Source organism: Battus philenor, unplaced genomic scaffold (assembly GCF_028537555.1).
Source record: "Battus philenor isolate CCGP_79_NKW_IND1 unplaced genomic scaffold, ilBatPhil1.0.hap1 SCAF_5, whole genome shotgun sequence".
Taxonomy (NCBI): Eukaryota; Metazoa; Arthropoda; class Insecta; order Lepidoptera; family Papilionidae; genus Battus; species Battus philenor.
This window is the reverse complement of record NW_027181715.1, coordinates 10,364,951-10,387,841: the sequence shown is the minus strand read 5'-3', so window position 1 is coordinate 10,387,841 and position 22,891 is coordinate 10,364,951. Positions and strand designations below refer to the sequence as shown.

General features: G+C 32.9%; 1 protein-coding gene across 5 annotated transcripts; it reads left to right on the top strand.

Moving 5' to 3' along the window:
• The first annotated feature begins 873 nt into the window (after positions 1 to 873).
• LOC137929916 (inter alpha-trypsin inhibitor, heavy chain 4-like) lies at positions 874 to 22,359 on the top strand. Of its 5 annotated transcripts, XM_068773045.1 has the most exons (25): positions 874 to 1,029; positions 7,295 to 7,412; positions 8,088 to 8,299; positions 8,418 to 8,528; positions 9,244 to 9,497; positions 10,832 to 10,935; positions 11,014 to 11,142; positions 11,749 to 11,949; positions 12,149 to 12,314; positions 12,635 to 12,823; positions 12,903 to 13,040; positions 13,513 to 13,679; positions 14,165 to 14,314; positions 14,586 to 14,765; positions 15,403 to 15,487; positions 15,829 to 15,852; positions 16,242 to 16,304; positions 16,445 to 16,501; positions 17,461 to 17,496; positions 18,137 to 18,223; positions 18,847 to 18,879; positions 20,600 to 20,641; positions 20,871 to 21,040; positions 21,241 to 21,386; positions 21,971 to 22,359. In XM_068773045.1, exons 2-25 carry the CDS (start codon positions 7,299 to 7,301, stop codon positions 22,017 to 22,019), a joined length of 2,907 nt encoding a protein of 968 aa, XP_068629146.1. In that variant the 5' UTR covers positions 874 to 1,029; positions 7,295 to 7,298; the 3' UTR covers positions 22,020 to 22,359. The 5 variants fall into 5 exon arrangements, with proteins under 5 accessions (XP_068629146.1, XP_068629147.1, XP_068629149.1 ...); XM_068773046.1 differs by lacking the exon at positions 16,445 to 16,501; XM_068773048.1 differs by lacking the exon at positions 18,137 to 18,223.
• Positions 22,360 to 22,891: the final 532 nt, after the last annotated feature.

Genomic DNA, 22,891 nt, shown 5'->3' with positions numbered 1-22,891 from the left:
TCCTACAATAGGGCGAAGAAAATTGAAATCAATATTTAGCGACACGTGCTACATATTATTGATGTAGAATAAGTTTTCGCATAAATACCCTTTTAAAATAAACAGCAATCTAAAGGTGAATTAGAAACAATTTGTCAAAAAGAATACTTTTGAAAACTGATCTCAAGTCAATAAGATTTAAGTTCATATAAAATAATTCACGTATATTCGCGTATATTCACGTATTTCGTATTAACATACTTTTGAGATTTTGATGAAAATGTATAGGTTATCTTTACGCGAAGAATTTTTGTTCCATTATTTTTATTCAATTTAAAAACAGATAAAACACTAATTCTTGCTTAGTCTTTGTAGTGTATGGTAACCTAATTGACAAGTAATTTTGGTGAAAAGAAAAAAAAACCTTTTTTTTAACTTCATTTTAAGGCTAAATATTTACGGGGTAACTTTGTAATGCAAAATCTTTGCACGAAAAGGTTTTAGCATTACTATTTTTTCTAATAATAGACTTGGAGATTTACGATTTAAATGATTTTTTTGTGTACATAGTTATATAATATGAAAATCCAAGAACATAAGGAAGTTCTTAAAAAAGGCATTGCCTCAACGATTCCGTGAAAGGGAATGAAGAAAAGTCGAGCATAAATTGCGATAAGTTGCACCAGTTAGTGCTTTTATTTTTTATTTAAAAGAGTTGTAGTTTTCGCTCGTTTTAAAATTTATGAAATTTCAAAAGGACTTTTATATTTAAAATAAATAAATACCGTTGAATAAAGGTTTGAGAACCACTGATGGAGTAGCGTAAATTACGTGTGGCCGGGAAGCCCGCGTTACGACGTACACTGAACTAAGTGTACATAAAGTAACCGCGGCTGGGTCTTCAACGAGTTTCGCGGCGGACAACGGCTGGGATACACGTCTGCTTCGTGCTCGGCTTGACATACCTTTGACCAGTTGGCATCGAATACGGAACGTGCCAGAGCCCAAGCGGCAATTGGTGCAATCATCTTGTTGAGCGTAAACAAACGAGTGAGTATGAATATCTTTATATAACAATGGTCGTCTCCAAGCCGGCCGGTAAAACGTTATTTTGATTTTTATCGATTGGAACGGATTCCATGAACAGATTTCTGTATAAAATAGAACGAAATAGAACGTAATTTTCATGTCCATTTTACTATTTTAAACTACTGTAATGAATAATAACAATTGTTGTAAGTTGAAAATTGCAGGCAATTAATTACAGACTTCTATAATTTATGTGAGCCTGTCAAGGTGTACTTTGCAACATATTCTAATATATAAATATCGATAATAAAATGTAATAAATAATGAGCAAAGACTTGTTAAAGTTAAAATCGGTTTAAAATAGACCTTAGAGGCGGACTAACGGAACGCAACACTAAACAAGTTCCGTCACCTACGTATGTATAAATGAACACATAGGTGAGAGTATATGTATGTTGTGCCTTACCAACGCTATTCAGTATTATTGGGTATACATTTTTATTTATTATTTAACGTTACGTCCATCAAAACTACAACAACATTTTGTTAAAATGGAAGAACTGTATTTAAACTGACATACAGACTACTTATATTGATTTTTCTTCTATTAAATAACTATTATATTATTAACGTTATATGTTATTATAATCGTGTATTTCTTTTACAAGAATTGAGAAAAGCATTATTTTACATATATCACGTAATGAAGTAAGTAAGGTCCATATTATTGTTGGCTATGTTTATCAAATAAGGCAATTGATGTCCTCCGAATATAATTAGCGTTTGATACCTTTGTATTCGAGAATATACTTAGAGTTACTTAAAGTCTATTGAAAATACCACATGCCATATGCCTTGACTGTTTATGTGGAAAACAATCATGAATATTACAATCACGAAATGTCAATTTGACGGGTATCATTAAGTAATAATGATACCCGTCAAATTTATATACACTTTTTGTATATTCCTCAGTCCTCATTAGCTATTTTGTAAACAGGGAAAAATTTTCACAGAAATAATTTTTATATATATATATATATATATATATATATATATATATATATATATATATATATATATTCTAGGTGTCCCCCGCGCTTTGTACGGCACCGCACTGTCTTTTGTGTGTAATGTCATAAAATCTATTCCGGATAACGAATTAATGTAGGAAAAATAAATATAGTTGCCAAGTTTTGTACAAATAATATTCGATCGGTGTGTGGGTGGAACTTTGCGAAATCCGTTTTAACTGACCTCTACTCAACGAAAAAATTATTCCTCCCAAGTTTCTCTCTGTTAATCTTATATAATCTACATACACAGTATAAAAGTGGAAATTTGTTTGTTTTTTTTTTCTTTATAACAGATTAAAATTATGTATAATATATTGAAGATATAAACAGTATTACGTAAGCAGTACTATTTTCTGGTTTAGGGGTGCCGTAGCATTGATTTGTTCATCACCTTTATCACTTAATTTAGTTTAATTCTTTATATCCAGCGCGGTACAAATTAGCTGGCTATAGCCGACTTTATTACTTTACACTTATTAAATGCTGCCGATGTTACGACAGGCAGTCGTATATTTTTTGAAGAAATGGATTCCGGCTGTTATCTTTTTTAAAATAAAACAATCTAATACAGATTGCGTTTTGTAAAATTAAATATATAATAATGTATATCAAATAGATTATAATTGTATAATGATCAGGTTTTTAAAAAACAATTATTTCGAACTAACAATTTTAAACTAAATCTGTTGAATAATTTCTTTAATAAATATATTTCGTGGTCTATAGTTTATTGGAGTTTCTATAGTTACTCTTGTACAGAAAGTTGTAAAATAAAGATTACTTTAAAATTATTATTACACGTCGAATGATATCATAAACTACAAATCGTTTTTAGACACAACATATTGATGATGTGTAAGTATCAACATAAATATGTGAACAATGGGCAAATGCAGAAACGAAAAACTGATCTAGGCATTATATTACATGAAGAAAATAAATTCTATGTATAACAGCATTACAAAGTACTGAAGCTTTTAAATAAATCGCGGAGAAAAACCCACTTCTTAATAACAACTGTTGTTAATTATTTATTGGCTGTGGTTCTTTTATGTGTTGCCGTTTAAAAATAAAAAGAAAACAAGGGTTTTCAAACAAATAAACCAATTTCTTGTTGCAATTACTTTTAACATAAATTTCAATATTATATCAGTATAAACAAACAGATGTTTTTTTTTACACGTTTCGATTGTTTTTACTTTGGTATTACTAAACTTTGTGTGACATATCTTTTTTGTTTATTTCTAATTGTACAAGAATAATGGCAAACTTTTAAAAATGAATCAATGAAACAAGTCGAGAGAGTTGCTTATCAACGTTGTACAGGGTAAAACCGATGATTAAAATAATTACAAAGGTCAAATCAAAGATCAAAGTAAACTATTTTGTTACCGCTGCTGTTGTATATTGTGGTAATTATTATGACAAAAAATAGCTATTTTTGTTACTAAATAATGGTACATATTTTCTCCACTGACCAATAATTGAATTTAAAAACTATGTAGATTTATTAACGTTTGAGGATATAGTCTATATTGTGCATACTCAAGTTATTGTTGGTGATGTTACGCCCGGAGTTGTAGACGATTATATACATCGGTCCAATCGGAGAAAGAAATAATTCGGTCGAATCCAATCCTAGAGTTTACTGAAACTCTGTAGTAACTTCTAGTCTCAATCTGCAATGTCTGTTGACAGACCAGTCTTTACCCATAGTGTGTGTTGCCGGTGATGATATACAGATCTGAGACGCGGTAGTTTACGATGGGTCTTAGAAGTAGGTTAAAGGTGATGGAAAGAGCAAGAGCTTTAGTGGCGGCTACGAGTCTGTAGACACGGTGTGGGTCTCCCACTAGGTGAAGCGATCACATATTCAAGGTGCCAGATGGGGTAGGTACAAGACATCGCGGCGATCTTTGGGGAAATTCTATGCCTCTCACTGCACGTTTACTGGCTGACATGATGATAATTTGGAGACAACTTTATGATTATTTAAACAAACAATGATTAAAATGTGTCATAAAAACGACGAGCATTGCAACCTTGAAGCCATTTAACATTATGCACTTACGTTCATTAACTTAATTCAATTGAGATTTCCTGTGTCGTGTTTGAAATTCATTCAATCGCACTAAGATATTTATTGTGTAACAATAGTTTGCGGATGCACGAAAATTGAAACGTGGGTGATTAATGTTTTACCTGCGTTTTCCTCGTGAACAATTACTGTAAGAATTTATTTTGGCAATTATTGTTTTGTACGTTACCAAGAAAAAAAGGTATTTTTTGTATTTAGTATTACTGGTACGCACTGGTACGCATTTAACGTATTATTTAACGTAGTAACATTTGCATTTAACGAATATCATATAGAAACTTATGCTTGACAAGCTCTTTTATAATTTTTGTTAAAAATGTACTATATATAAAAAATATTACTTTTATAGTCATTAGTAATTGAATGTAATAAAAAGGCGGCATATCTAATGTATTTAATTCCAAATGTAAAGCGCTGTTAGCTTATTTAGCTTTTTTTTTAATAGGATCGCATTAACAGGTTTAAAAAATTAAAAAGCGAATCCGAACATTTAACCACTGGTAACAAGAAACCCCTCAAGTCGGATGCTTATCGATACAAACTTTCTATCATCATGGACATTTTGACATGGAATGTATAAAAAAAATATGTATAATAATAATTTTTTTTAAACTTCAAAACATCTCCTCCAATATACCTAAGTGCCTGAAAAGATAGATTAACGTTAATAAGTGTTGTTACCAGTGATGACTTAAGGCGCTGAAACTGTGTTTCACTCTGGCTGTCATTGGCAGGCACAGTCGCCCAACGACCCATGGAGAAAGCTGTGCTCGGGAATTCCCTACAAGATCGAATTGATAATGAGGATATTCGGTGACGAACATAATTGACATAGCCCAGGGAATTAGCAAGTGGCAATGGTCAGGCTAAATAGTGCACATGATTGTGACTGGGACTTTAAGATTCTGGATGGGGGACCACGAACCGGCAAGCGCAGCGTGTGGCGTTCACGTTAATCATCTGAAGACCCTGGAGTCAGGTTGCTTTCAACCGGTCCTATTGGATATTTCCGGATAAGGCCTACATCATAGTAGACGTCTTACGCGTGGAATGATGACGATGATGAAAATTTAAATCTATAACTACTATTAACAAAACATAAATAATAAGTTACTCATATGGATCTTAATCAAAAAAGTAAGAACAATTTTCCTTGTTTATTTGCTAGACGTGCCAATTTATCATGCATTTTTTTTCATCTAAACACGCCGTCCCGGATACGTTAACGTCGGAATAATTATTGAAGGATAGTTTCATAGGTATGTTCGTCACGTTTATTATTAAAACAAGTTTATACAATTGATAAGGAATCTCTTATTGTCCTCTTTGATTAGCTATGACTTTTTATTTGTATTGAGTGTATTGCCGCGTCTATACCCGATGTTATGTATCGTTTTGAATCTATAATAAAGGCAATTATATTGTTGATTGGATTTAAAATATGAAATTTTCAAAATAACATACGAGCTAAATAATAGAAAAGTGAAAAAAAATGTATATTCGTGTGAGCAACATTCGCTTAATCTATTTAAAAAAAAGAATGTTCGCATAATTAACAAGAACACAAAACACGTCGTCTCATAAATAAATGGAAAGATATCTTATCTTATTTGAACTTTAACGTTTGTCATCATGTTTATGAACAAACACTTTGTTGATACCTTAAATCGGTTGACGAATGTAATTGTGTGGGCATTAATGTGGCTTAACATAATTGAACTGTTGCAGTTTAATTTTATTATTGTTGAAGAGCAAGATAAATTTTTTGACTTTGCGTGTTGTAAATTCCGTTTTACGATATGTTAATGACAACTAGTAAAAAAATTTAGTAACGCAAAATGAAAGGCGTTTTAAAATAAATGTAAAGCTCTCGTCCCTTTCCTTTTTACTTACGGTAATTTGCAATAATCAGCACATACACAAACATAAGTAAAACTCTTCACCCACTCTTAGCATTTGGAAACCTTAAGTCTTCTCTGTGATTCATCATTACCACTCAGCCTTAGGACGTCCACTGGACATTGGCAAAAGATTTCCAATAAAACCGGTTAGAAGCAGTTTACATTCAGAGTCTTTGCGGACCCTGACAAGTTTTTCTGTACACCTTGTATGTATATACATACAACATAACACTACGTAGGGTGTTTGCCTCTGATTATTTCGATGTAAATCACACCCTTTCGTTTCTACATTTTGGCCTCAGTGGCCTTTTGGGTCCATTCGCATCTACGTGAGTTTTCGGCGCCTTGAGACGAAAGAAGCGATATCGTTTGTACGCAACCGCAAACATATCGGTCTCTATGTCCAGAAATGATTAGACAAACAAAACCGCCGCTTTGCTGGATCTCGTGCAGTATTTTCATATCTCCGCTCGATACTCTAGATTTTATTTTATCACCATTTAGCTAGCTTTTTTAACTTGTGCGAGTCTCCTATTATTATATTGTTATTCATGGCGGTATCGTCCGCGGTGATATGTTTATGAGTTTTATATTTTGTAGCATAGCATTCGAAGAGTTAAAATAAGTAAATTATTTTTTTAAAGGATTATAATATAGCGATTTGTATTTGAAAATTGATATTATTTCATAAATACAAAAGGACCGAAGTTTATAGCTGCTGAAAATATTTACCCGTAATCTTCATATTATAGATTTGTTAATTTATTTACTTGTAATATTTTTTCTTATTTGTATTCTAACTTATTTCGAAAAATAAAAAGAAAACTTTACCTATCCATACCTAGAAATTGACAAGGTGTATGTAATTGGTAGAGTGTAAATATTTAAAAACCCGATAAAAATTAGTAAGAGCGATTTTATTTTATTTATAAAAAAGAAACGCTCCCCTTACTAGCCAAGGCCTGTACCGCAGGGGCAGTAGCAGTGACATTCACAGATTAAATTGCACGGTAACATACAAAATGAGATACACGCAGGAAAAAAAATAAAATAACACTTAGTACTGAATTTAAGCTGTAGGAGAAACAATAAATATTTAATTATGGGTAGAAAATGAGGAAACCTAGGTATTATTTTATCGCTTTCAAGTGTTTTCAGTCTTACACAAAATTTTTCGATTACATGTATGTAAGTAAAATTATTTGTTTCAGCACAATGACGTCACGAATTCTACACATCCTTATGGGCTTATCCGTCCTAGTGGCGACAGCGAACTGCCATGCTCTACCGACTCAGGAGACTTTAGTTATAACAAAATCAGATGAAGACGTAAGTAGCAGTTAATCGAACAAACATTAAACGTTAAGAACAAAATTTACTGCAGTAGCAAAATTTTCTGAATACATCACAATATATGTGTTTATATTCACCTGAAAGAAAGACATAATTATTGAAAAATAGGCAACATTCGTACGTGATCCCATTGCATAAATTAATTGCTGCGGTTTCAGTTAATACAGAAAAGTTCAGATTCATTATAAAACAAACGGATTCGATTTGTGACCTATAAAAGATATTTCTAATATACATTAATATTTCGTCTTGATATTCCACACAATCAGCAGACCTATGTGAAACTTATGTTAATTCTTTCATTTCATCTACTTTGAATCGGTAATCGTTATGTATAATGAACGACCGAATTGACCTACCCTCGGGGACGTCCACCGCTGGACATAGTCTCCCCTATAAATTTCCAACAATACTGATTGTAAGTGGCTTATATACAGCGTCGTCTAACGATTTTAACCAGGTCCCTCTGTCCAGCTTTCCTAAAATGGCATTTAACTTTAAAAACCTTCGTAGGACTTACAATATTCTCTTTCACTTTGGAGAAAAGAGCATGTCTATGGACCAGAAAAAGCTAAATGTTATGTGTCATCCAGTAATCCCTTGTACGAATTGTGAAACTTTTTCTGTGTTTGTTTTACTTCGTAAATATAGGCTACGAAGTTGGAAGCCTCGTCGGTGGAGCCGACAACCGAGGAGCCAGACAAGCCAATAAAGATGACAGAAATGGACGTACGCTCAGAGATCACCATGCGATACGCGTACACTTCGGTCGTGGCGTATGTCCAGAACCCATCCAAGCGCGCGCAAGAAGCCTCCTTCAGGGTACTCCTGCCAGAAACTGCTTTTATTAGTGGATTTATCATGTATGTACCATTAAGATACTTTATAAAATCCAAGGAAAATTCATACATTACGTACATATATTTTAAAAAACGAAGTGTAAACTTTGTAAAATTATAATAATTTGAGTCACATTTCTAGGACTTTAGATGGAAAATCTTATAAAGCATACGTTAAGGAAAAGGAGGAGGCGAAGAAAATTTATAATGAAGCCGTGTCACAAGGTTTCGGGGCTGCTCACGTCGCCGCAAAGTAAGTTTTGTTTTAATTGCAATAAATCGCTTACATCACGTAAATATATTTATCGTCCGTATGTGAGAGGTGAATAGGCTATCGAGAACAATATTTCCATTAAACACCTACTTTTAAAATATCTGTTTCAATATTAATTCCGTAAAGAATTTGAACTTGGTAAATATAACGTTTATATATCTTGTATGTATTTACCAGTTGCCTAACAGACTTCCAAAGTTTTTACGACTTTCAATAGTTATCTGTAACTGTCCAACGGGAAAAATAAATAAGATAATCGTAACCTGTAGTGCTCACATTACTAATAATTTTAACGTTTTAATAATAAATAGCGACTACTTACCAAAATCGAGCCGTACCTTCTCCTAACCCACAATGGAAATAAAAAAAAACTGCGCTCACCAACCATGCGGGTTAAACGTGCGCGTTGAATCCCCGATATTCCTTATAGGACTAGGCATCCAGATGCCGGCAGCTCCACTATTCTTGGCAAGGTAGCAGCCACGATAATGGCGAAGCAGGAGGTGCTATGAATCTCCACCGTGCTGTGTTATGTCGAGCAGTAGATATCCTATAGCTGAAACGATTTTTTTTCAGCACAATTTTAGGACAGAACTTTGAATAATGTGAATTTATTTTATTTGTTTGCTACTTGTAGATTTTTTAAAATTCTATTTTGATATTAATTATTATACACGATATTTTGCGTTCTCAGGGCACGTGACTCAAATATATTCACAGTGTCGGTGAACGTGGAACCTAAAATGAAAGCGGTGTTTAATTTAACGTACGAGGAGCTGCTGACGCGTCGTAACGGAGTGTACAACCATGCGATCAACCTTCACCCGGGAGGCTTAGTGCCGAAGCTCACTGTCACCGTTCATGTTAAAGAATCTCAAGGCATATCTGTGCTGAGGGTGCCCGAAATTCGCACGGGTAACGAGATTGATGCTACTGACGAGGATGCTCGTAAGTATACCGCATATTATATTCAAACAAACAATTCGTCTTGCAGTATCTCCGCTGTTACGACGCCAGTCTTTTCTCAAAGAGATGTTAATAGTACATATACAAATAATATTTCACTGAGATGAGATATGTTTTTAACTCTTGTTCTTCTTCTTGTTGTAATTCTCCTGTTTTAGGATTTGTAAGTTATTGATCTGTTATAGTAAATCTGCCGACATCACGCGGACTTATTTTATTTATTGTAATATATTTTTGTTTTTTGATTTTTATCCTTACGTGTCTTATGTATATGTAGTGATTAAAAATACACATCACCTGCTAGATGCTGCTTCTTTTATTAACAATAATGTGACGCTTCTTTTTCTTTTCAATTCTTTGTATATATCTTGAAATGATATATAATTGCGTGGAAACCAATAATAATAAAAAATATTTAGTTGTTTAATGTGGTCATTGTTTAAAATATTACTATTATTAGATATTAGAAACTCATATATACATTGTCATGTTAAAAATGATATTGAGTAACTTGAAGGCATACCATGCAAATCCTGATACACTTTTATGTTTGACGGACAGGCTAGCCGTTTAACAACTATTAGTTACAAAATTATTGATATTCTTTATGCTCATCCATACGAATATTGTAGCATATAAAATTATCCTGTAATATTCATTACATGCCATCTATTGGCATTGGCATTATATTTTTTTTTCCTTTTCATTGAACATTTCTGTTATGAACCTTTCTCGTGCGTCAAAAAAATATTGTCACGCCGTTCTTAAGTCCTGTGTTTAGCTTAAAAAATGAATAGCCAATATATAATTGGGCTATTAATTTTTGCTTTCTTGTTCAGTCTAGTTTGCAGAACAAACGACAACTTAAACTGACTAACATGGAAAAATCCAACAAACTTAAAAAAGAGACGCTGCAGACGCGAGTAACCTGATAGAAATACCTGTTTGACGACTTCTCTGACCGATTCTTCGCTAGGTCATTGATTCACAAGCTAACAACTTTTTATAACAATAAAATCGACTTTTGGATCGAATTTCATAAAAACTTAATAATTATATTCAAAATTTAACGTCGGCAAACAAAAACGTTTAATGATCAACATTGAGATGTAAACGAATATTCTGTGTACTTATTGGTACATAACTTACATGACCAACGAGTACACTACATTAGTTACAATATTCGTTAACGTCTTTACAACATATACATTGTTAATAATCTAGTCACAAAGTGACATAAAGTGAATTAAAATATGTATCGTGCTTTTATTATTAAAAATATGAGGCTTCTGTAATCATTTACAATCAAATTACAGCCAACGAAAAAGCTGTGATTGTGCGAAGCTCTAACAACAACGAAGCTACCATTACCTTCACACCTGATCTCGAAGAACAGAAAACTTTAATACAAGTCTATAAGGTACTTATACCTCTAAGTCCATTTCACTTCTTTGAAAAATTGTTATGAATGATTAAAGCATTTTTTTTAATTTTTAAGGAAAAATCTAAGCAACGTCGTGGCGATAGATACGGTTTTGATGTCGAGGACCAGGGTCCGCAAGATGGTAGTCTTGGACAGTTTGTAGTGCAGTATGACGTTGATCGTACAAAAACTAACGAAATTTTGGTAAGTATCATATATGCAAATTTTATATTTAAGTTATTATCACACAGCCTTATATGCCAAATTGTCCATTAATACATATAAACCGTGGATGACAGTCACTTAATCAATCTTGTTCTACACCTAACGATAACATCTCTTAGAAATTTCATGATCTTTATCACCACAGACGCTTGATATAGATGTATCCGATGTGGCCAGGGAATAAGCGGTTTTCTTCATGTTTTTCTTTAGCATATATGCAGAGCGATATTATAATCCTTACTATTTTTTTATTTCACGCTTCTTGGAAACTAAGCATTCAATTTTTTTTAATATTTTTTTTGTACCCGCTAAAAACATAAAAAAGTACACGGGGCCATTCAATCTACAATCTTAAGACGTAAAATTCTGCCAATACATATAGTATTGTAGTGCAGTCACCTAAATCTCCAAGATTACTCATCCTTTTGCTTACTTCCCAATACAACATAGTTCTTTATCCATGGTATAGAATAACAAAGCTTTATAATCTTAATTCTTTAAACCCTGCTAAGCTTACTATTACATATACTTTAGAATTCTTAATATTAAAAGTATGTGAAATGAAATATATGTCTTAATTTACAGGTCAATAATGGTTACTTCGTGCATTTCTTCGCTCCAACTTCTCTCCCACCCCTAAGCAAACATGTCGTCTTCGTTCTGGATACGTCAGGTTCTATGAGTGGCCGCAAGATAGAACAACTGATCGAAGCCATGCAAACCATTCTCAGTAAACTGAACAAGGGAGATATCTTTAATATTGTTCAGTTTGAATCCGCAGTAGAGGTACGGTTAGCTACTTTATTTAGCTATGTGTCAGTTTATATTTCAGGCGAAACCTTTGATGAAGTCGTTTGCAGAAAAGTCGTAAAAATATTTAACTATGAAAAATCATCGATTTTAGGACAACGAATTAGTAATTGCACTTTTGGACACTCTTAATCGAAAAATCTTAATCGAAACTCTTATAATTTTTTCTTTACAGATTTTAGATATCGCAAATTCAAAAGAAGTTGATCCGCCAAACAACGACTTCTACTATTATCGTCGTCAATCGTTCGAAATACCCACTTTATTGCCACCAGTTGAAGCGACACCTGAAAATATAGCGAAGGCAACGCGTATTGTATCAAAACTTCGGGCTAGCGGCGGTTCGTACTTTGAATTTAATTTAAGAATAACTAGACGATAAATATGCAATTGGTATTATGATTAAAGCTTTTGTTACTCTATGAAGTGTCCATTCTTGGACCACAAGGTTGAAAGGGCATTAAGTGATTTCATCTTCATTTCAACTATAATACGTCTACTTTTGGACATAGGTCTCTCCCGTACATTTCCAGTATGATCTGTCGGAAAGCGCCTGCACGCATAAAACACTGAGTCTGCCACTTAAAAATAGAAAATGACACGTGACACTAATTGAAAGCCTGCTCATCATCAATCATTTTATTTTCTATATTCCTTTTAGGTACAAACATTGGTACTGCTCTGGACACAGCAATCGCACTTATTCAAAATGGTAGAAACATCACAGCAGCCGAAATGAAAAAAGACTCAGAAAAAAGTGATGTCACCGAAAAGGTAAACACAGCTGAACCTGAGAAGCAGAAGGATAAAGAAATCAAAGACGACACGAAGGATGATGAATTAAGCAATGGTATATTCCTGATTATTCGGTTGAGAACAAATTACACAGGACTTTCGAAATAATTGTTGTAATAAATTTAATGTTGCAGACCAAAAGGAACCTATTATAATTTTCCTCACCGACGGAGAACCGACCGTAGGCGAAGGAAATCCTTCTCGTATTATCAACATCGTCTCCGAGAAAAATTATGGAATTCGTAAAGCATCCATTTACGCTCTGGCATTTGGTAAGTTTTAAATAAATGTCGTCAACATAGGCCTTTCCTTTGATTTCCGAATAGGCCGGTCGGTAGTGGCTTCTCTTTATCTTTGGACGACTTTAACAAGATCGTCTGTCTACCAGTGAGTGTATGACTACCAGTGTGTGTGAGTGTCTACATGCAAATTTTCAGTTAAATTTTAAAAAATAACAAGTATAACAAAAACATATGACGCAACTAAACACATCATTAATAAAAAAATAAACTCGTTACCTTTATATTGAACAACTGACAAAGGCCCATGTCACATTCAACATCTCCCTCTCTCTCTCTCTCTATTTAAATATATATATACATATATATTTAAATAATATTTTTTAAGTGGATGCTTCCTGAGTCCTAGCTTTCATAACTTACACAGTTAAAAGAAATAAGCGTTGAAGCTTTTTACTTAGTTGTTGGCGATGCCTAGTCTAACTTGTTATCTTTTTCGTTTTAGGCGAAGACGCTGACCGATCATTTTTACGCAAACTGGCATTGAAGAACGATGGCTTGATGAGGCACATATATGAAGCGTCCGACGCGTCGCTACAATTGCGCGATTTCTATCGACAGATTTCTTCCCCGCTACTTGCGAATGTTAAGTTCGTCTACCCACCAGAACAGGTCAGCAACATTATTTGTTACAACAAAAGGAAGTTTATCTATAACCAAAAAACCGACAATGACTTATACTAATACAAATGCTTATCTCATTCAAGATCTGTTTCCGGGGCGCCAGTCTGTCCGAAAATACAAAATTGAAACTGTTCACAACTTTACTGATGAAATTAGTGCTCATGTAATTTTAAAAAAAGGAGACAGAAAGTTTTCAAGTGATCGTTTTAAAAAATCTTATAACAAATTATAATTTAATCCCTTCTTTACAAAATGTTTATTTTGAAAAAAAAAATATTTATATATGTATATTTATAAAAGGCTTTTATAGACTTTACTATAATTTCGCTGTAATAAAATTTATACACAACGTCAGTTAAATGTATTAAAATGTATTGTAATAGACATTAAACACTTATTAATAGTGAAATATTTGGTTAGTATAATAATATTTCAGATGAATTTAATAACAATGATATTCTGTATTGTAACAGGTCAAAGATGGATCGGTGACTAAACACAAATTCCGTAGATTCTATGCTGGTTCTGAGATGATTGTTGCCGGCCGCATCGAGGACGATGTTGCAGAACTGGAACCTTACGTATACGGAGTCTGTGGAGTTGGTTTGAACGAAGAAGGCAGAGTGAGTCAAACTTTACGCAATATATTCTCTGTATGTAAAAAAAAAACTAAAAATTGGATTTTAATACAGCCTAGTTGTAAGTAAAATACAATAACATAGTTCTGAATTTAAAAAAGACATCAATTTTGTTAATCTCGTTTGTTATGAACCTAATTGGAGTTATTATCGATTCTCAAAAGTGGAATACGATCCAGTGAAAGATGAATCAACAATAAATCACAAGTTATCTAAACATTCACTTATAATACAGAGTTATGATATTTGTTTGTAGAAGCGGTTCGAGGTATCAACAAAAACACCTGTGGAGCGTAAGTCCGATGCGTACCTGCCCCTGGAGCGACTGTGGGCCTATCTTACTATACAGCAGCTGTTAGACGAGCGTCACGTGGTAGACATCAGCGACGATGACGAAAAAAGCCCAGCCAAGAAAGCACTGGCACTAGCTCTTAAGGTACATCATCTATAGGAGATTTACAACTATATACTTTCGAGCCGCAAGGTTAATAAAATTTGTAAATTGGTAAGAATATTTCTTTCGCCGAGTATAGCTCCACTAAAAGAGATATAAAGAGATATATATAGGAAATTATTTGATTTTAAGAATATCTGCTAGAAGAGTTACAAAAATGCTTACTAAAATTGCAGGTTTTCAAACGAAAGTTCTTATGGGTATAAAAGTTTGTCCGAATGTTTTTTGGTTATGTTAAAAATAACCAAGGATTTATGATATTACACCAATAAAAGGCAGTGCGGGTCACTCGAAGCGGGCGAAGGACTCCTAGATTGTCACGGACACGCCATACTTAATCTAGAATTAAATAAGTCTAATTCAAAATGATTTCTCATAGGATACAGGAATTAGTGATACAATAACTTTTACTTGGAATAAAACATTTTTAATTTTTGCTTTTTTAAATCATTAACGCTTAATTAGTTTTGATTTCCTTTTTTCAATTTTTTATTTAAATTAGTAGAGAATTTATTAATATTTATTCTTTTACTAAAAACAGGTACATTTTAATTTTCTTTAGCTAGATTACAACAGTTATTTTTTTATTTAATAATAATAATAATTATATTTAACGCAGTATGAATTCGTGACGGCTCTGACGTCGCTAGTGGTGGTAAAACCAAATGCAACAAGCGCTGTGGACGCCGAATCAGCGGATAAAGGTAATAACTTAATTAAATTAATGAGAAATACGAATAGCAGTACCTAAAACGTTTAAGGCATAAAATAAGAGCCGGCAGGCTTATTGTACACGTAACTTGTTAATAGAACTTGGCTAACATGCCAATAGTTTCTGTTAGTATTTGCAAGAATCGATGGACATTGTTAAAGTTTAGAAAGAAAAAGTAATGGAAATTATTTTAAAATGTTGCATGTTTAACGACATGATCCAGATGTTAAAATCTAGAGATATTAATACAATTTTTGTAATTTTATCCGGATTTCACTAATAAAAATATGTAATACATTTTTTGTAATTTTGTGTATTTTCTTTTGTTTTCAGTGTCCGCTTCACCCTTAAGTACATGTAAGTAAATTAAATGTCTGTTTTTTTTTATACCAGTGTCGAACAATATAATTTGCGATATATTTGGTAATGAAATAATTTTGTCACTTACTTTTCCTGGGCTATCGTGCTTAACGAGTTAACCCTGGCATAAAAATTTAAATCGTATTTGCAACAGACTATCTTTGCTTTTAAGATGGACTTCGCTTAAACCTTTCCCTTCCTCTGGATCCATCCTCGTACTCTCTTACTAACCGTGGAGGTACTTAGATTGATGGCTCTCTAACTGTCGCGTAATATTCTGAGACCTCAATTGTTGATATTATGTTACGTTACGTTAAAAACATAACATTTTTTATCGAATCTTAATTTCTCTTCAACTCTTTAAGAAACCTTATCTTCTTTTCCAGCTCTAGCTCAACCAGGTTTTGCTCCGCCTCGGGGACCATCGTTTCTCTCTAACTCTTTGTCCGGTCAGTATTAATGATATAACATATTTATTTTAATGATTACGATCTTGGGCTAAGATCCATACGATGTGTTAATTTTAGTAATTAGATCTATTTACTTCACGAGTTCGGTAAATAATTCTATTAACTTTATTTTGTTTTAGCTCGATCACACATCTCCGTTCTTCGTTCTTCCGTTCCTAGGAGTCAAATGGCATCGGGTATAGCATTTTCCTCGTGCAAAAACAAAATTCATTTATAGTGGTTCTATAAAACATATTTCGATAAAAAATCATCGGGCGCTTATTGTCGTATTTTCAAATAATCAGGGTCGTTAAATTTTGCCTTTAAGCATGTGAGCTTATCGAATGCACGAATGCTATTCTGCAAATAATTTGCTGCTCAAAAAGACCCATCATAATAAACACACACACCCCATATATTATTGGACGGTAACAAACTGTATAAGGCACACATACACACACACACTCTTATGAAGATAGTAAAGTAACCGTAGCAGACACCAATTGCTGGGCAATGCTTACTAACTTCACACAAGGTCGTCTAGTTTATTTAATTACAAAAATAGTAAAATTTCCTTTGTTTAAACGGTAATACTCCACAAGTAGGTAGGTAGGTACGTTTCCCGCTAACGCCATAAGAAAGCCCGGCCTTTCGCATGGTCCACCTCGTATATTCCACAGTAATGTAACGGATCGAGCCGAAGATCGCCCACAGGCGTAGCTACTGTAAGAAGCTAGGCTAAGTGCTTTTAACTATATGCTACGAAGCTGTAAATATCAAGGAGCAAACATCAAGATCCTTAACAAAAAAGAAAAAGATTATAAAACGCAACCATTACATCTAATTACATCATAAACTATTTTGGGAACCTTTTTTAAATACATGAAATAAAAATGAAAACAATATAATAGTAAGACAATCATTTGTTATTTAGCAAACATTTAGATATACACTTTTAGAAACGTTAAGAAATATTTTTGAGGAAATCGAAGAAATAGTATTTGTTTGTGAACAAATGTATTAGTCCTCATTACAAGTCCCAGTTGAGATATCCCTGCAGGAATATGTATGTTAATAACGAGTGATTGAGACTTTTATTAATAAAATTTATTTCCTATCGATTTGACAATAATTAACTTACTTCTTTCTTTTATAGGTCACTCAAGTTACTTCAGCTCATCACTCCAATCCAGTGAGTTTTACTATATTTTTCATCATTTCTATTCCACGCTGATATGCTGAATGGGGCATTGCATTCATCTAGAGCCAAATGAATGTACATTTGTACTTCATAATAATTCATCCATTTCCATTAAATCATTGTACGCTTAATGTCGTATTTTAAAATAGAATTTTTCAATTTAGTATAAAAGCTTGCTAGGATATTATGGGATGCACGAATGCTAGTGCGAATAACTTGCTGCCCATTACATAAATAACCATCACACCTGTATTACTAACGATTTTGGTTGATGGTGAACTTTACATGGAAAGTAGTAAATATATAAAATTATATCACAAAAAGCATAAACTTCTCTCTAATTTTTTACATAAAATAGCTAGGATGGAAACAGAGAAAATATTAAATTTACAAAAACCGTTAACCGATTGAATTTATGTATAACATTGTAAATACAGTTTTAATAAACTGATTACGTTTTACTGTTACTTGTGTCTTAAGTTCGCGGATAAAAAATGCCCATAAACTTACTAACCATCAAAGATTTATTTGAAGATACTCTTGTACAAATTTATCGTAACTTGTTTGACCAATTGATATCCATAAATGTAACATAAGACCATCCAAAAATAGTATATTTTCATTATTGTAGATTCAGCCCCCATAGCGCTCAGTGGGTCTATGCCAGAAGCATTACCTGATATGAATACTTATGCAGAAGCCGACGTCGACTATTACGGTAAGCTTAAAAATTGTTATAGACAACATGGATGAATGTTCACAAATATTATACTTTTGACATTGGCGGCAGTATATTAGCGTTAATGACATTTTTAAATATATAGCTTACGTTTTAAAACATGTTTAAAGCTACCATTTTATAATCACTCATCATTTTGATTTTAAAATTGCACGAACTTTAGAATGACGAGCAGCTTCCACGCATACTAAATCGGAATCCAACGGGGTAAATATTATAATTTATCTTTAATTTGCTGTTACTAAATTGCGAATTGCATGTATTCTCTCCAATGTTTTCACGTACTAGATGTAGATATCTAATAGTTTGGGAAAAAAACTTAATTATCTCTCTGTTTCCGTAACTAGATCTATAAATAACGTTTATTAGTTTTAAAATTTTCGGTCGTTCTTTATTTATATATTAGTTTTGTCTTAATTATAGTATTTACTAATCGGGACATTAACAACGCTTTTAAAACAAACAACTAGTTTAAAAGTCATTCTTGTAAACATTTTTTATTACTGAGACATTAAAAAGACAAAACTATTTTATCAAATTGCTACATTCTTTGTAAATCCTCTTGTGCCTTAAACGCAAAACGTTATTAATTTATTTTGCAGGTTTTATGAATCGAGCTGCAATTGTGACGCCGCGTAAGTTATAACAATACTTTTTTAACAATTGTAAAAAAAAATTTAGAATGCTTCAATTCAATTCAAAAACTGCTATAGGTACTTTACTTTATTGGAGATAGACAGTAACAAAAGGCAGTAAGAAAGTACAAACTTAGAAATATAAAATTAGTTACAGTTGTTACCTTATAACTATCTCACTGAGAACATATAATGATTTATAGTCAAACAATGAAAAAACAAATAAGAATAAAAACATTACTAAACAGGGATCAAAGACTATGGTTTATATATTTATATTATGTTTGTTTATATATTTATATTATGGTTTAAATTGCATTGTATGTACTCAATAATTTCGAACGAAATTGTTTTTTAAAAAGGTAGTAAAATAAAGAGCCTAAAACTAATGTATATTAGTGCAGTATATTTTTTCGCGCATCAATAAGAAGATACACTGAAAAACAGCAAAGCAAAAATTTAACATCGCATCAAAATATTTTTTAAGGTAGGCAATAAGTGCGCCATTGCATTATACAAAAACATGACGAGAAAGAATGTACTCATTCCACTTTGAGCGCCTTTTCCACAGCATTCTAACTACTGTTTCTTTCATACCTTGCAACAACATGCACTTGTTTTTTGAATTTTCAAAATAAATTAAATCGCATGATGCATGATCGGGACTGTAGTGAAGTAGATGAGCAATAATTTCATAATTACTATAATCAAGGTTGGTCGTTAGGCTGAGTGCACTGAGGCGGGGACGATGTTCTTGAACGTCTTAAAAACAACACACCAACAATGCTAGCACACTCACCTGCGCCTCTTTTCTTGATTTTAACAACGCTTATACCGTCTTTCCGACTAAAGAACGAAGGGATCATCGTTTTTTTTGAGATCCTTATCTGTTAGTTCTTGAAGACTTCTATGAGAAACAACACCGTCTACACGGTATCTATCTACATAGACAAATTTTGTCATCTGTGACAATGTGAAATACAGCATTTAGGGCACTATAGTCGAATTTCAATTTTATATTACGACACCAATTAAAATGAAGTCATATATGTGCATCTTTGTGCTAACAAAGATTCCTAACATTTATATTTTTAATTTGAGTAAAACCATTGCCCAAGATTGTTAAAATTTTCTATTAGGTAACTCTCTTGTTAGACTTTAATGTGCCTCTTAAATTATTGAAGTACGCCCCTCTCTCGAATCTTCACTGAGGATATAACGACCATGTTCGAACTGTTAAACCTGCTGTGCAGTTTCAACGCCCATACCTAATCAAAAGTCTATCGTACCGTTGATTGACATGCTATATGTTGCTGGCTAACGCTACAAAAATTGTAAAAAAATCATACTTCGAAAATTTCACGTGTTAAACTCATAATAATGCAGACACATTATGTTTTTAGTTTCCAGCTATTAGTGAAAAAACAACTAATAGATTGATGTCAAGAAGAAAAGATTAGTAAGAAGAACTAAAGTTTTTGAATCGGTTTAAATTTGATTTTTTATATATTATTTTGAAATTGGTCAGCGAGTTGTTATAACATTCAGTTTCGTTAACGTACTCATATGGTATGGGCCATACGAATACATCAAAGATAATTTATTTTTATTCATGTTACAGCTCAATAACTTTCTTCAATTCTTATAAACTCTTACAATGAAGTTACGTCGTTTTTTTGGAGACATATCTAAATAAAGGTTTAATTATATTGTTTTACAGATTTAAGATACTCTCCATTTATGAAACACTGGTCATCCAATGGTAAGCGTATTTATAATTATCGTTTTCTTTTCCAGATGCGTCCAGAAATATATGAATTTCAATTAAAAACTAAATATTTCAGACGCTATACTGCTTTGAACATTTTTAAAATGATAGACGTGTTTTAATTAAAATATGCTGCCGCTAATGCATCTATGTATTCCATAATCATTGCAAACATTAATTGTTGGTTCGTATTAATAACATATAAAACTTTTATTCTCTGTAGACATGATTACAACTCCGGCACCATTGTTGACCACATCATTGGCTCCATTAGAAACTTATCATTTGAATGGCTACACTTGGGCGGAATCTTTATTAAACAGCAGTTCTGATTGCATCAGTATCCGTACCAACGGAACTCAAGTGGATCTGAAGCTTACGAAAGATGTCACTGTGAGTTGACTATGAGTTTTTTTTTTATTTTACAGAATTACTTTTAATATTACAGCGTTTGTTATTAAAAATAACTTTATAATTTTTCACTTTGCTGATGACAGTAAAAATAAATTTAGTGTAAAATTAATTTTACTAGAAATTGATTAATTATAAGCAAGGTTATAGTAAGTAAAGGTAATATCTTTTTCTTTTTGTAGGCTCCTGTTAGCGCGTCCGGCGATGCAGAATGTGCTACCGCTACCGATGCAACCGCTGGGCTGTGCGTGTACCTCACGAGATGCAGCGCTGCTCGCGACATCACCGCCGACCTTTACAGCCGCACCTACTGCGTCGTCAGTGACGGGTATGCGTGCACCACTGTTAACACATACGTAACATGAATCATCATAACTCATTTGATGAGCATAAATAGGTTGATAGATATTTTTAATTGTACTAGGTACATAACATTTCATCTAACTTTTAGATAATTTACGTATATGCACTGACCCACCTCGGTACCGACCCGTCACGCTATCTTTAGAAACATAAAGCTTAGAAACTTGAAATTTGGTAAGTGGAATATATCTATCGTCGAGGAAACGCCGGCTAAAAGATCTTTTTACGAAATTCTTTCCCAAGCGAATCAGGCGTTCATTAAAAATATTCATTAAAAATCCATCTTTTAAAATTGGACAAGAATTTTTTGGCTCCATAAAAATGACCAAGAATTGATTTTGTGAAATTACACCCACAAAGGGCAATGGGAGTCCCTCGAAGCGGGCGGTGGAAGGGTAATCCACAGAGATTTTAATTTGGTAGGAATATTGCTTTAGTTGAAGACAACTGAGAGGATTCATTAAGTTCAAAAAGTGAGCGGGTGCCAGCCAGTTAACGATATCCCTCGTAAACTTTAGTAACACTGATTTAATCATTTTTGTTTTCCAGATATGCGGGCGTCTGCTGTCCCAAGAACAAAGTAGAAAAAACAAATTAAGGCGAGGGCAAACAGCATAAAATGTTTATGCACATTCTTATAAATTCTAACATTGTAATTTGATGAAATAAAGACGAACATTTATTAAGTATGGGGTGCGGCTGTAAACGTACTTTATGCTTAATAATTAATATAAAAATTTTTTTGGCAATAAATGTGATGTAGCATTTTTAATCTTGCTATTTCAAACTGCTTTTTGTTGAAATAAATTGATTGCCATTAATCAATTTATTTCAAAATTACTTAAAATTTTAACTATAAATTTAATAGTAAGCATAACGATTAAGTCATCGTTAGTTCCTGTAAAATGAAATGTGACTATTATATAAAATCATTTTTACCTAATCGTCTTTTCTTCTCTTTCCCTTGAAAAAAATCGTCAGTATAATTGTAATAGCGATTAAAATTTTTATATACGAACTCAATCACGGGTGCACAAAAAGTTGTACATCAATTAAAAAAAAGGTGTGTTTGTAATTATTTTTAAAAAGAACTAAAAAGTTCATTTTAGTGCTTTATGTTAAACTACATTTGTACCTTGTATTTAAAAAAAATTATAATCGAATAATTGCATGATTGTTAGGTTTTATATTCCACACGGGGGAGAGTTCGTCTCTCTCTTTGTCTTTGTTTTCGCTACATCCAGAGGGACGGCTCTAGTTCGTGTAGCGCCCGTGTGCAATGTAACCCTGGCGCCTCCTAGGTCTGACCGCCCCCCCTCCCCCTCGCGGCTATAACTTTTAACTTTGCGGTCGTAACAGGAATTATTTTTCATATTACAACAAGCTATTTTGTAAGTAGGTATAGCGTATGTAGCCATAGTATATGGTATTAGTTACTGCCTTTCTTCTTATGACGGCACATCTCTATTG